This window comes from Pteronotus mesoamericanus, unplaced genomic scaffold, assembly GCF_021234165.1.
Source record: "Pteronotus mesoamericanus isolate MK-2021 breed Mesoamerican mustached bat unplaced genomic scaffold, CSHL_Meso_final scaffold_85, whole genome shotgun sequence".
NCBI lineage: Eukaryota > Metazoa > Chordata > Mammalia > Chiroptera > Mormoopidae > Pteronotus > Pteronotus mesoamericanus.
In genome coordinates, this window is record NW_026555329.1 from 55,216,724 (window position 1) to 55,231,112 (window position 14,389).

The 14,389-nt window shown below is 35.2% G+C and overlaps 1 protein-coding gene across 1 annotated transcript in view; it reads left to right on the forward strand.

Moving 5' to 3' along the window:
• CFTR (CF transmembrane conductance regulator) overlaps positions 1–14,389 on the forward strand; it is a 195,913-nt gene that overhangs the window by 46,346 nt on the left and 135,178 nt on the right. The window contains exons 5-9 of the mRNA XM_054564044.1: positions 933–1,022; positions 1,887–2,050; positions 3,330–3,455; positions 6,712–6,958; positions 9,973–10,065. Coding sequence (XP_054420019.1) covers positions 933–1,022; positions 1,887–2,050; positions 3,330–3,455; positions 6,712–6,958; positions 9,973–10,065 — 720 coding nt within the window. The remainder of the gene's footprint in view (positions 1–932; positions 1,023–1,886; positions 2,051–3,329; positions 3,456–6,711; positions 6,959–9,972; positions 10,066–14,389) is intronic.

Here is a 14,389-nt window from a genome sequence, read left to right on the forward strand (position 1 = left end):
ACTCTAATAGTATTTTGGAATTAATGACCTTGATTCTTTCTTCATCTGTGCTTATCTATTCATTGTTCCATACCCATCTTAAATTTTACTTTAATAAAATATTTCCAGATTTTGTAACCAGATATATAAACTTTCTTTTAACTACCCTATTATATTCTATTCCTTTTAACTCATTTATCATATTATACTTAGTTATGTTTTAAAAATCTTAATAATCCTGAAGCCTAAATAAAGTGATTTACATCTACTAAGTGCTCAGTACATGTGTGCAGGATTCAGTTAAAACAAATATCAGACAGCTACTCTCAGATCAAAGCCATCTAATGGCAAATCAATACTTATTAAATTTTGCTGGCAAAGTATGACTGTAATCTTTCATAATTATAATGAATTTATCTACTAAACAATTCTATTTTGTGTATATGGATGTATATTTCTTTGTAAAATTTAAGGATTTTATATTAGTAATATGATCTTTCACAAAATTATTAATTATTCAATTATTTATAATATTCTTTGACTTTAGCAGTAGTTTTACTTAATGGAGTTATTATAGGACTGCATTAAAAATTTAAGGCCAAAGTTTTAATTTCAAACTGCTTTTAGTTCTATATTTTATAAAAACAAAACAAACCCTCTATACTATATAAAAAAAATATATGTGTAGGTACAATATCATTTCCATTTTGGAGGAGCAAAAATACTTAAAACATAAAATAACTAGTGGCGTACTAGTATAATATTTGTTGTGAAGAGCAAAATTTATAGACCTGAGGAGATTCAAAGCCACATGAACATAAAGTGATTTTCATTATCTTTACTTAAAAATACATGCATAGTAAACTAATTCCTCAGCTCTATTATTATGTTACTTATGGATATATTTGTCTTCTGTTTGTCAACATCATCTAACTTCCCATTTTTCCTTTCAGACTTTAAAGCTGTCAAGCCGTGTTCTAGATAAAATCAGTATTGGACAACTTGTTAGTCTTCTTTCCAACAACCTGAACAAATTTGATGAAGTATGAACTTAATGATTTAATCTTTTATGCAATATTGTTCTAACTCATACAACCCTGAAGGTTTTCCTGGATTAAATAATGGTAATAAGTGGTTAAGTAGAACACATCCTTACCTTCTTTATTTTTGAAAACTGAGAAAGGTAAGTTGTCTAGTGAAGTGTCATATTGGGGTCTCATGGATCCACACAAGTCAAAGGAACTCATTTTGCTGAGTATTTGATGAGATTTTTCAAAATTAAATCCTTTCACATCTTGTTTTCTTTTAATACTTTAAATCACTTACTTACTTTTGCTCAATATGATACTCAGCAATTTTTCATCAATGCTATTTTGTGTCATAAATAAATGCAAGGCCCTTTAGGACAGATAACATATTTTATTTATCTTTGCATTTTCAGTATTTAACATAGTAATGAGCCTTTAACAGGCACTAAATAAATTACTATTAAATTAAGCATGCATTTATTCTGAATATATCGTCAGAGTTGTGCCTTTGTGGAAAGTAGGCTCTGGACAGTTGTTCTCTCATAGCTCTTGCTTTCTTCAAAAAGAAGTTATTTAAAATAAATTTTTTGACATGACACTTAAGAGATTCAATCTCAATTCCATTGGAAAAAGATACATAAAAATACAGTAACTTGAATTTTTTTCCTTGGGAAATCCTAGTGTATGTGTAGAAGGTTTAAGAGCATTGCTATGCGTTTTATGTAATGAATCCCTAGATTTTAGTGTTCTCAGAATCATGCAGTGTTTGTATAAACTCCCTGTGCCTGATTAATTCATCTATGCTTTCTGTTTGTTTGTTTTTGGAGGGGGGTGGGGGATAAAATATCACCAGTTTTCACTGTGATTTTATTTTTCCAGGGACTTGCATTGGCACACTTTGTGTGGATTGCTCCTTTACAAGTGACACTTCTGATGGGGCTGCTCTGGGAATTGCTACAGGCCTCTGCCTTCTGTGGACTTGCCGTACTCATAGTCCTCGCCCTTTTTCAAGCTGGGTTAGGGAGAATGATGATGAAGTACAGGTAACACTCTATTTACATAGCTTCGAATTAAGTTTTCAAAAAGCCTGCACTAATAAAACCAGACTGTTCTACACTGAACCATGATCTACTTCCTAGGTATCTCTAAAAAGGAATATTTATTTATTTATTTCACATGCTTTCACTTACATGTGGAATCTAATGAACAAACTAAACAAGCAAAAGAGAAACGGACTCGTAGATTCACAGAACAGATTGACAGCTGTCAGAGGGGAGGAGGCTTGGGGTCTCAGTGAAAAAGGTGAAGGAATAAGCCCAAAAAAAGCCTCATAAACACAGATAACAGTATGGTGATGGCCAGAGGGAAAGGGGGTGGGGGCAGATAGAAGAGGGTAAAAGGAGGACGAATGGGGACAGGAGACTTGACTTTGGGTGGCGAACACACAACCAGGGAATTACTTTAATGGTGCAAATAATAATTTCTATGTCAATGGGGTATTTTTTTAACTTGTAAGATTGTAGAATTTCTTTATAAATATGTTACCATCCAGTTCATTTTTATAGATCATAAGATTTAAATACAATGGATAAACTTTGATGTGAGTGGGAAAGGATGCATAGATTTTGGGTAGAGTGTTTAAGCTTTTCCTACCCTGGTTCATGGATCATCACACTAGAGCCTTAGTTACGTTTTATTACAGAAAGACTCAGTGACATCAGTCATGGCTTACAGAGACGACTTCTAGAGTTTGTCAGCTAGAGCATGATAAGAAAGTATACAAATTTTGGAGTTAGATGGTCCTTGGCTTGGATTCCAGTGTGCACACTTACTAGTTATGTGACCCGGATAAGCGACTTTACCCCACTGAGTCTCTGTTTTTTCATCTATTTAAAAAAATAATTGATTTAAGAGAGATGGGGGGAAACATTGTTTTGTTGTTCCACTTATTTATGCATTCATTGGTTGATTCTTGTATGTGCCCTGACCAGAGATCAAACCCACAACCTTGATATATTGGGATGATGTTTTAACCAACTGAGCTACCTGGCCAGGGCTTGTTTTTCATCTTTAAAATAGAAATAACCACCACTTCTAAACTGCCATACGGATTAGGGATTGTGTATGGAATTCACCTAGTACAATGTCTGGCATATAAAAGGCATTTACTAAATGGTAGCTATTATTGTTATTACCACCTATGTGATAATAAAATGTTCACCTGTTTAATAAAAGAAATATTGCTTCTTAAGAGCTTGAGCAGTTCTTAATGGTAATTTGACTTGTTTTTACTGTTAAATTAATTGATTGATTGATTTACAGAGATCAGAGAGCTGGGAAAATCAATGAAAGACTTGTGATCACCTCAGAAATGATTGAAAATATCCAGTCTGTTAAGGCATACTGCTGGGAGGAAGCAATGGAAAAAATGATTGAAAATCTAAGGAAGTAAGTCATTTAGATAATTTCAATATCATTGGTCAGTTAATGGTTAATACTTCAAAAATGGGTCACCGTGGACTTGCAGCTCATATTTGAAGTTTCTGACAATCAAACAATTGTATCAAGTTGTCACAATATTCATGTATTAGTGACATAAAGTCATTTTCATGGGCTGTAGTTTTAGTTTGTCAAGTGTGTTATTTTTCACTAGAAAAGTATTTTTATAACTTATGAAAAATCTATATATGTTTATAGCTGCTTAATATATTTATTTAACTAAAATAATGGTCATCATGACTCTGAAGGCTGATTGAAACCTTAAATGGAACTGCTAGAGAGATAAGTATATAATTCTGAACCAAATAAATGATTGTCTGTTATTATATATATTTTAATCTGTGCATCATGGCTAATAAAAAAATGAAAAAAACTTCCTTTGATTAAAATATGTTTATTCTTCCTACTTAGGAATAATAACACAGGGTAATATCTATAAATTGTATTTCTATAAACCCTCCACATGAGATTTCAGTTCTAGTAATGAAAACCATCTTCTGAGTTAGAATCAGTACTTGGCACCTATCTCTGGTCTTGTTTTACCTCAGATAACCTTTCTTTTACTGATTAGTAAAGATTATATCCAGCAAAAAAGTACAGTGCAGACTGAGATGAGATTACTGAGATAATTTTGGGCAAAATATAAACTAGAGTAGGCATGAGACCATTTCTCTTTCGTCAAGTTCCATGTTCTACAAAGCATTAAAAAAGGGTTCTAGGAGACTCAGTGGGGATAGATATACTGTTAGAGGGCAAATATTTCAGGGTGGGTAACATAGGGCAGTTTCACAGGGAAAAATATACTAAAAAGAAGAGCACCCTTTTGGATCATGTGACTGTGGGTTATCAGGAATACAGGCTGCTGATTCCAGAAGTCAGTAATGGTAACTGAGCTGCAGGTGTGTGATTGGAACAACAAATGAAATGCTGAAATGTTAAGTCTTTTGCCATGTAAATAGAAAGAGTAAAAGGATATTTATTTCCCAAACATTATTGCTCACCTGTTTTTATTATGCCTTTCAAGACAAATCCAGGAAAGGAATTTTATTTTCTTTCCAGAAACATCCTTAAAGATCTTGGGGAATTGTTTTATTAATGCTGTTTTTCTCATTAGCAACTGTTTTCCATCACACTTATCTCCTTGGTCACTTGTATGTCTATAAGAACAGACATAGCATGAATGGCAAGTTTTCTCAGGCCTCAAAGTTAACTCCTGGTCAGATCATTCTTCTTGCTGACTTTTCTTGACTTTTTTTTCTCTGTTCCTCAAAAAGATGAAATTCATCCTTCCTATTCTGCATTTCTGTTCAACCAATTCTAATAGGAAATGTTTGGTTGTAATTTATATAATCCAGTTCCTTAATCTGGCATGAAATTGTTAGCTGAAACGGCTGTAAAGTGCTGACGTAAATATGGGAAAGCAAGAATTGATTCTATTCAAAAGAGCAAATATAGAGTTATGGAAGAGATTAGAGGGATGCACTTCAAAGGGGTGGTTACCTTGCTGAGCCACTGTTAAACTGTGCAAAAGGCTGTGCAAAGCTCCCTGATAATCTACTCCTTTATTGTTCTTTGGCAATAAAGTAATTTTCAAATTTTTTATAAGAAACTGATACAATTTTTTATGACTCATAGAGTGTTAGTGACTTTATTATGGAGAGTACTGCTTTCTTGGTGCTTCTTATACATGTTCTTGAACTCATTAATCTTTTCCTGTAGTACCACTTCTTCCATTTTCCTCAACTGTTCCTAATACATTTCAACAGCAATTTTGACAGATGTATGAACTTTTTTTGTAAATAGTGTTTTCTAGCATTTTTTAAATATCAGTGAAGCCAATATTAATCTTTTTTGATGAATATTAAAGACAACATAGTAAGGTTCAAATGCCAGGTCCCTTGCTGTCATGTCATTGAGCTTGGAAACAACTTCACAAGGAGAGTGTTATGTTTCTTTTCTGTGGATGAGGATTCTATAGCATCAGAGGGAATAACAACCTAAGATGGCATAGCTATAACTGGCACAGCCAGGAGTCAAACCCCAGTGAGATTCCAAAATCATAATCTGTCTTCATTGCCAAATTGATACAAGTAGGCATTAGGTTGTAAATCACAGTCTAGATTGGGCACGTTGAACTCCATTTTCTTCATCAGAGTGCTCAAGGTTACAGTTTTTTAAACTTAGAAAGATTTCCTCTGAATTCTACCAATTCAGAATGAAAACCTGAGGTATACAAGCATGTGGAAATACCACCCAAATGCCAGGCACACCTATTGCTCCCTCCCACCAGGACCCTCTACTTACCTGTGTCACCACTGCTCTTACCTTTACAAGAGCTGAAGAGGGGTATCACAAATTATTCAAGTTTTTGTGGTCCAGGAAGAATGAGACAGGTTGAGGGCAGCAGTGTCCTCTACTTTCACCAGCTTCTGCACTCCCTGTTTTCTGCCTTTTGGAGCATGTAAACCTCTTTTATATGCTGAAGAAAAAATAGATCTTTTTTAATTTGGATTAGAAGGTTGGAAGTGTAATATAATTGCACATGATTATATTAAAATGAGAGAGACAAGGAGGACGCAGTATCTCACTCATAGTTTTTCAAAAACTAAATGCAACAGAATCTTTTGCACAGGTACCTTTTTTTTTTTTTGAACCTACTGCAAACTCAGTCAGTATCTCTGAGAGCTGGGCCTGAGACTTTGCATTTTAAAAAGTTTCTCAGGTGATTTTTACCTATGCGAACATTTGAGAACCACTCCTCTGTAGCTTGTATATTATTTTCGGTGTCCCCCAAAGCCAAGCTAGAATTTCTAAAGTGCCAAGAACCTATTAGGAAGTTGCAGAATTGTCTTTTTTAAAAAATAAATCTTGCAACATTGTCCTTATTTCCACACTTAATTACTTAAAACACCAGCAAACAAAAAATTATCAAAGTCTCACTAATCAATAATGAAGTGATAAAGATATAAAAATAATGTAATAATAATCAAGTTTATTAATTACAGTTTAAAAATAATGTTTGCAATTTTTGTGGGTACATTCATTTCTATTGCTCTTTCAGATAAGGTAACTGAGGCCCAGGGAGGTTAAAGAACTTGCCCAAGGTCACAAAGCCTTGAGATTCTGTGTTCAGATTTTACATTCCAAGATGCCTCATATTTTAACAGTAAATAAGCATTCCAAATCTTATTATTTTGTTTTATAGAACAGAACTAAAACTGACCCAGAAGGCAGCCTATGTGAGATACTTGAATAGCTCAGCCTTCTTCTTCTCAGGGTTCTTTGTGGTGGTGTTTTCTGTGCTTCCTTATGCATTGAACAAAGGAATTATCCTTCGAAAAATATTCACGACCATCTCATTCTCCATCGTTCTGCGCATGGCAGTCACTCGGCAGTTCCCCTGGGCTGTACAAACATGGTATGATGCTATTGGAGCAATAAACAAAATACAGGTAATGTAACATAGTTGACATTATATACCATGATTTTAGAACAGTTTAGAACTTTACTTGTGGGCAAACTGTTTAGAGATAAATTTTTGGTCTTTGGCCTGTTTGATGCTCAGGAGTTCCTCTCTTGACATCTGTATGTGGTCTGTTGAGCCCTAATAATGAAAGCTTTGCCAGTGAGATTCTCTCAAGTCAAGGAAATTGCAGAAAATATTGTTTCTGTATTCTGGAGAATTTTATTCAATTAATCAATCAATCAGTAAATTAGTTCTGATGTACTTGGAAAATGTGCACAAAGATGGTGGCAGATTCACCGGGAAGTTAAAAGCTTTCCAGCTCACACTAGGAATATTAATCTTAAACTTTTCCAAGTATTTCCTTGGACAGTATAATGGACAAGAATGGCATTTTATATCACATTAATTCCCTTAAAATCCCAGCGGTGTAACTGCTAGCTCTGAAGAGAAGTTCTAAAGTCCTCAAGTGAAGAGATTCGATTTATACAAAGCTAATTGAATCACTACTATGAATTTGTATGTACTTATAATTTTTTTAATCCTTACCAAAGGGAATGCTTATTGATTTTGGAGACAGGGGAAGGAAGGGAGAGAGAGAAGAAGGAAACATCTATGCACTAGAGAAACATTGATCTGTTGCCTCTGGTATATGTTCTGACTGAGGCCCCAAACCCGCACCTAGGCATGTGCCCTAATGGAATCAAACCCATGACATTTGGTTTATGAGCCACATCAGCCAGGGTAGTGCTTATAAGTTTTGTAATTCATATGTAGATCAGAGTGTTTTATTATACTTTTAAAATACTATTTATTTAGTCCTTACCCAAGGATACATTGTATTGATTTTAAAGAGAGAGGCAGGGAGAGAGAAAGACATTGATATGAAAGAAAAACATCTGTGGCTTGCATCCCATATGCTCCCTAACTGGGGGTCGAACTACAGGCTAGGCATGTGCCCTGACCAGGGGTCGAACCTGCAACCTTTTGGTGTATGGAACAACGTTCCAACCAACTGAACTACCCGGTCAGGGATTAAAATAATATTTAAAAATTTAACCTTGAAAATAAATTATTGTGACACAAATAAAAATGAGGGTGAAGGTGAGCCACTTTTAAGTGGTTCTGCCATTATACAGCCTAGGCCAGAGTTTGCAAATGGTGGCCCGTGGACCTAATTTTGACCTCTAGACCTGTTTTATTTCATCTTCACATTAAAAAAATTTAAATTAGTTGCCAGCATATAAAAATTGGGAAATGTCACATATGTAATAACTTATATGTTCAGCCTCTTTTCAAGGATTGCAATGTATAGTAAACAGAATCCTCTTCTCTCACCAGCTGTGGCAGCTCCTCCGTTAGAGAGGGCCTGCCCTCTCCAATTCATCACAATCGCTGCTCAGCTGCCTTCCTTCATTTTATCATTTTACAAATATGAGGAGGAACCCCCTAAAACCTGGGAATTTATTTATAAAAAAATGTGTATTTATTCTTACAAGTTTAAACTTCAGTCACCTTCAAATTATTCTCCATTTGATACAATGTACCTATCAAGACATTTTTTCCACTGCTCAAAACAGTTTCTGAAATTCATCGATTTTGATGTCTTTTAGTGCTTCTGCTGTTTTTTGTTTCACCTCTTCTACATCTGCAAAATGTTCCCCTTTGAGAGTTTTTTCATCTGAGCAAACAAAAAAAAAAGTCTCTTAGGGCAAGATCGTGTGAATGGGGGGTAGGGCATGGGGGTCATGCCATTTTTGGTCAAAAACTGCTGAGCACGCAGCATGGTGTGCACAGGTGTGCTGGTAAATCACCGATGTGAAATGGGCAAATGCATTGAAAAAGTGTTAAAAAAATTCACTGAAGCTGAGTGCAGCTTCTCACAATCCCAGTTAGTACACTGATGCGGATGGGTTCCACGAACACTCACCTAGCAGGGGGAAGCATATACAACAAGGGGCCTGCTCTCTGGAAGATAATTTCAGGGTTTTTTGGTCCCCCCTCTTGTATGTGAGTTTGACATCTGCAATTTAGACAAATTGATGAATGTAGCTCAAAACCATAGCTGGTCTTGGACTAATTTTACTTCTTTTAACCCATCACAACTGTGTGTGTGTGTGTGTGTCTGTGTGTGTGTGTGTGTGTGTGAGAGAGAGAGAGAGAGAGAGAGAGGAGAGAGAAACAGTCTTGCAGAACAGAAATGAGAAAATGAGAGTGTCACAAAGACAGAGAGAGCCACTGAACAGGAACACAGATATGTAGAAACATCTTGAAAACAAATTGGAGAAAGAGAAACACAAACAGAGGTAACAAGAGAGAGAAAAATAGAGAAGAAAGGAAAAAGTGACTCAAGGACTAGGCTTTTTTCATTACCTCCTAAAATGAAGGTTTCAGGAGCATGGACTTAAGTCTTCCTGGTGCTCCTGTCTTCCCTCAGAACACTGTGAATTGGAGTTTCTAAAAGGATCCTTTTAGAATCAAGGTGTGATGCCTTAAAATCAGCTATATCAGATCTTCACACCTTCACTTAATTCGGAGAAGTGATTCTAATGATGTCCCTAATAAGGAGGGTGCTAGAAAGATAAAAATACTGTTTTTTTCTCTGTCCTAATTGATGCAAACTGGTGGCTAATGCAGAGGTGCTTTATAAATTCTTCACTAAGGTTAACATGTATAATACAAGGAAGTATGTTAAAATTTAATGTATAAAACCAAATTTATGTAATATCACAGGTTTGAAGAGTACATCCAATATAATGACTCCTAGTGCTTGACAAGTTTACTTTAGAAATTATTTTTAAATTATTTTATTTTATTTTAATTAATTTTAATTTAATTTTAATTTAATTATTTTAATAAAATAATTTAAAAATAATTTCCAACATGATTCATAAAATCTAAACACAAGATACAGCACTATTATAGTGTGAAATAGGTGTAGTAATGCATTAGTGCTTGTTATTCTGGTTCTACATTATGTTTTTACTCTCTTTTTGTAAACAGGATTTCTTACAAAAGCAAGAGTTTAAGACATTGGAATATAACTTAACAACTACAGAAGTAGTGATGGAGAATGTAACAGCTTCCTGGGATGAGGTCAGAATTTTAAAAAAATGTTGTTTGTTCTATATACGTAAGCCCTTTCTTTGTGCATCTGGTTTTCATACTAATAGACAATGAGAATTATGTTAGAACTGGTAGAGCTGGAAGGTGAACCACTCCACTTATTTTATAGATTAAGAGGTAGAGCCCCAGGAATATTAAATACAATATGGAAACCTCTTCATTTTTTTCTAAGTCATAAACTTGTTTCACATAATGTATTAGAAAGTAATACCTAGCTCACTGGTTTAGGACCCAGGTAGAAGGGAATTTGAATTCTCATTCTGCTCTTTACTCTCTCTGTAATCTAGATCAAGTTATTGAACTTTGGGGAGCGTCTGGTTCTCCATCTGTAAAATGGGAATATTAATATTTACCTTGTAGATTTGTGTAAAGTGTTCAGTGCACAGAATGGTTCCTCAGTAAATGCTACCATATCTCAAGTTCAGTCCATGTGCTTTACATATGCCAGTTAACATAAAGATCTATGAGACTTACTACTGTATAGTTTTCTATGATTTTTAACTTATTTCCATTCACTGTTAAAAATCTTCCTGTTCCTGTTTCTCAAGTCAGAAAATATATTATCAATGATTTTCAGCTTCTAAAAAGCAATATCTGACTATTGAGAAGTGCTGTTGAGTTCCTGTTTCCTTATCACTGATATCTGCTGAGTAAAGGTAGGAGTTATGAAACCAATGCCCTGTTTCATCACATTACACAATATCTTAAATTCATTTTATTTATATAAGTAACTTGATCACCAGATCTTTACTTTATTTCATGTTTTGAGATATGGGTAGAGAATAATTCTTTATCCAAATAGCAAAATTTTGGAAAAGTGTGTGGATCAGATTGATTTTACCTCTTTGTTTTTAGGAGTTTCAAGTGCACTTCTGGGTATGAAGGAAAAGTAAATTAGACATTTTTACAACTACTTTCAGACAATTGTTTCCCTACTCTGGTGCAAAAGTCCTCCTTTTCCCTCTCTTTCATTTTAATGAAATAGGTAGCATGCTTGAACCCTTGTGTGCCAGGCACTAAAAGAAGCACTTTATATGTGTTGTCTCATTTAATTCTCATAACATTCCTATGACCTAAGTAATAGTAATATTTCCATTTCACTGACAAGGAAAGGTAGGCTTAGAAAAGCTAAAGAACCTGATTCACCTCACACCTGGCAAGACCCGAACAGGATTTTGGACCCACATGTCACAATCTACAAGCTTTCCTCTGAGCTATATTGACTCCTGTCTTCTGTACCCTCACCTTCCAGTTTTTTGAGTGTCTCACCTATCAAAATCCAGACACCTCCTGATAGTATTTACTAAGGATAACAGTGCTTGTTAAACCTCTGCCATCATCTGTGAGACTTCAACATCCACATGGGCTATCCTTCCAATACTATCCTCAGAACTTACATTTTACAGTGAGTTCTTCAGAAGCTTCTTCTCATGGTTGTATCCTGAGCTTTGTGATCAGTTAAAGTTACTCTACTATGGCCATTGTGCCATACTCTGAAATCTCTTTTTCAGTCTAGAATTTCCTAACCCTTCAGCTCACTCAGTCTCTTAATCCCATATTTACTGCCATTCAATTTCATCAAAATTTCTATTCTCTTTAATTCTCTGTTTTGCACTTCTCCTGGTTTTACTTCTGCTTATTCCAAGACCAGTCATTTCAGTTCTTCTACCAGGAGCACTCTCAATTTCTCTTTCAATGTGCCGAATCCTTTTGTGAAAAACATTGAGTTCATTAGCTTTGGTGCTATCTGGAAAAATCACATATTCTAGTCGATTTTATGTACATCCCTACCATCTGTCCTATGATCTGCTCATCCCCATCACATGGCCTTGTCTTCTACAATACATAGAGAAAATAGAAGGCATCATTGTGTGTGAATGCTTCTATCTTCTCTCTTCACACTTGGAATCATCCCTTTGCTCTTTTTTCGTGTTTAAGAGAAAGATGAATGCTTCCTTGTTTCATTTCTCAGAACAGAGGCCAACGATTATTTTCTCTCTACAAGCTTCAACATCTCTTTTCAGCTGACACCTTCTCACGTTTAAATATTTTCAAGTTAAAATTTTTTTTCTGACTTTTTTTCCACCCAGTCTCATTCTCCAAGACTTATCACTTTCCTTCCCTTTGCTGTCAAACTTGTTCTCACTTCTCACCTTTCATGGATATCTCCTGACTGCAATCTGTATTCTGCCCTCACCAATCTATTAGAACTGTTTTCTTCTTGAATTTATCACTAAATTTTAGTGAACCACTCTTTCCACATTATTTCATCCTCAGACCATAACTTCTAGTCTTCTCTGCTAGCCATTTCAATAGTGATGGGCCACTGGGTTCCTACCTAAGTCTCCTTCTAGCATTCCCTGCTCTTTGTGGGTGATCTCGCCCAGGCCCAGTTGATGACAACATGCTAATGACTCTTTGGAAATTCCACTTGTCAAAATTTATACTAAAAAAAAAAAAGCATGTGCTCCACATGTATAACAAAGTACATGTATACAGTTTATCCATACTCTTGGATACTGTCCTATAACTAAAACATATTTAAAAAGAATATTTAATGGTATATGAAAATATTTACCATTTATCATAAGTCAGAAAAGCAGTTCACAAACTTTAGATATAATTTTTATTAATGTAAAAATTATATATATGACTTTATGTATTATATACATTTATATTATATGTAAGAGAAGAGGGCTATCAGTTGAAAGGTTAAACAACTTTTTTCCTCAGTGGTAGTGCTATAGGTAATTTCTTATTTTTTCCTTCTGCTTTTCTATGTTTTTTAAATTTCCTGAAATTAGTCTCATTTCTGTAATCAGAAATCAGAGTTATTATTAACAATAACCTGCCATCGGTCCTCTTGTCTTATTGGATAAAAGTTCTCCTAAGCATGGCACACACAATCTTCTCAACATCCTGTACTGCCCACCATGCCAAGCACATTTGTCAGCTTGCCATATATATCATTCCTATGAGACATAGTTTGTTCTTTTAAGCCTTAGTCATTTTGTTTGCAGATCCATCTTCCTAGAATACATATGCAATTTCTTGGTCTTGTGAAATCTGACTTACATCCTTTACAGCCTAGTGTGTATATCATTTACTTGGTCAAGCTCCAGCCTGAGTTGCTTGCTCTCTGTAATGTACTCCCAAAGGACTTGGAATGATTTTCAGTTGTAACACTAAGCACATTGTAATATTATTCATATGTTATTCTCCCATGTAGGATTTTTGAAGTTGTCTTTAATACAGAGATGATGCTAACTAAGTTTAATCTACTTGATAATTAAATGAATAAGGAAATGACAAATGCCTTTTTCTCATTTATAAACACTTAATTGCTTACTTAGAAACTTTTGTTATTCTATTATTTTTAGAGAGAGGGAAAAGGAGGGGGAAAGAGAGGGAAACATCAACGTGTGAGAGAAGCGTCAATTTGGTTGCCTCTCTCACATGCTCCAACTGGCAACTGGGCCTGCAGTCCAGGCATGTGCCGTGACCAGGAGTTGAACTGGTGACTCTTCGATCTGGGGGAAGATGTACAACCAACTGAGGCACACTGGTCAGGGCTAATTGCCTACTTCTTAAAAGCTCTGCTTCTATTAACCATCTGTATCATAAGAACTCAAAGCAGTGGTCATTCATTCATTCATTCATTCATTAGAAATGAAAAGAGAGTGAGAAAGAGAGGGAGAGAACATCAATATGAGAAACATGGATTGATTGCTTCTCATATGTGCCCCAACCAGGAACCAACCCTGCAACCCAGGCATGTGCCCTGACTGGGAACTAAACAGGCAACCTTTCATTTTGCATTGTGACACACAACTAACTGAGCCACACTGGTCAAGGCAGTGATCTTCAAATTTAAAAGAATTCTGAAAAACTGTCTTCTTCTGACACATTTTTAAGCTGACATAACTTTTTAACATAAGTTTAAGTAGTGGCAAAAGATTTAATTCTCGTTTATTGAATATATGTTAAATGGATTTTTGTCAAAACTTGGGAGCTGCATTCTCAGTGTATTCAATTTATAGAAGATAAATGAATTTATGAAGTTGGTTCTCATTGTCAGGCCAGTCAGCTTCCTTTATCTTACCTTTTGCAACAGCATGGAACAACCTGGAGACTGTTACGGTAAGTGAAATAAGCCAGTCAGTGAAAAGCAAATACCATATGATCTCACTTATATATGGAATCTAATGAATAAAATAAACTGATGAAAATAGAAACAGAGGCACGTGGAATGAACTGGCAGCTGTCAGAGGGGAAGGGAGAGGGAGGACTAGAT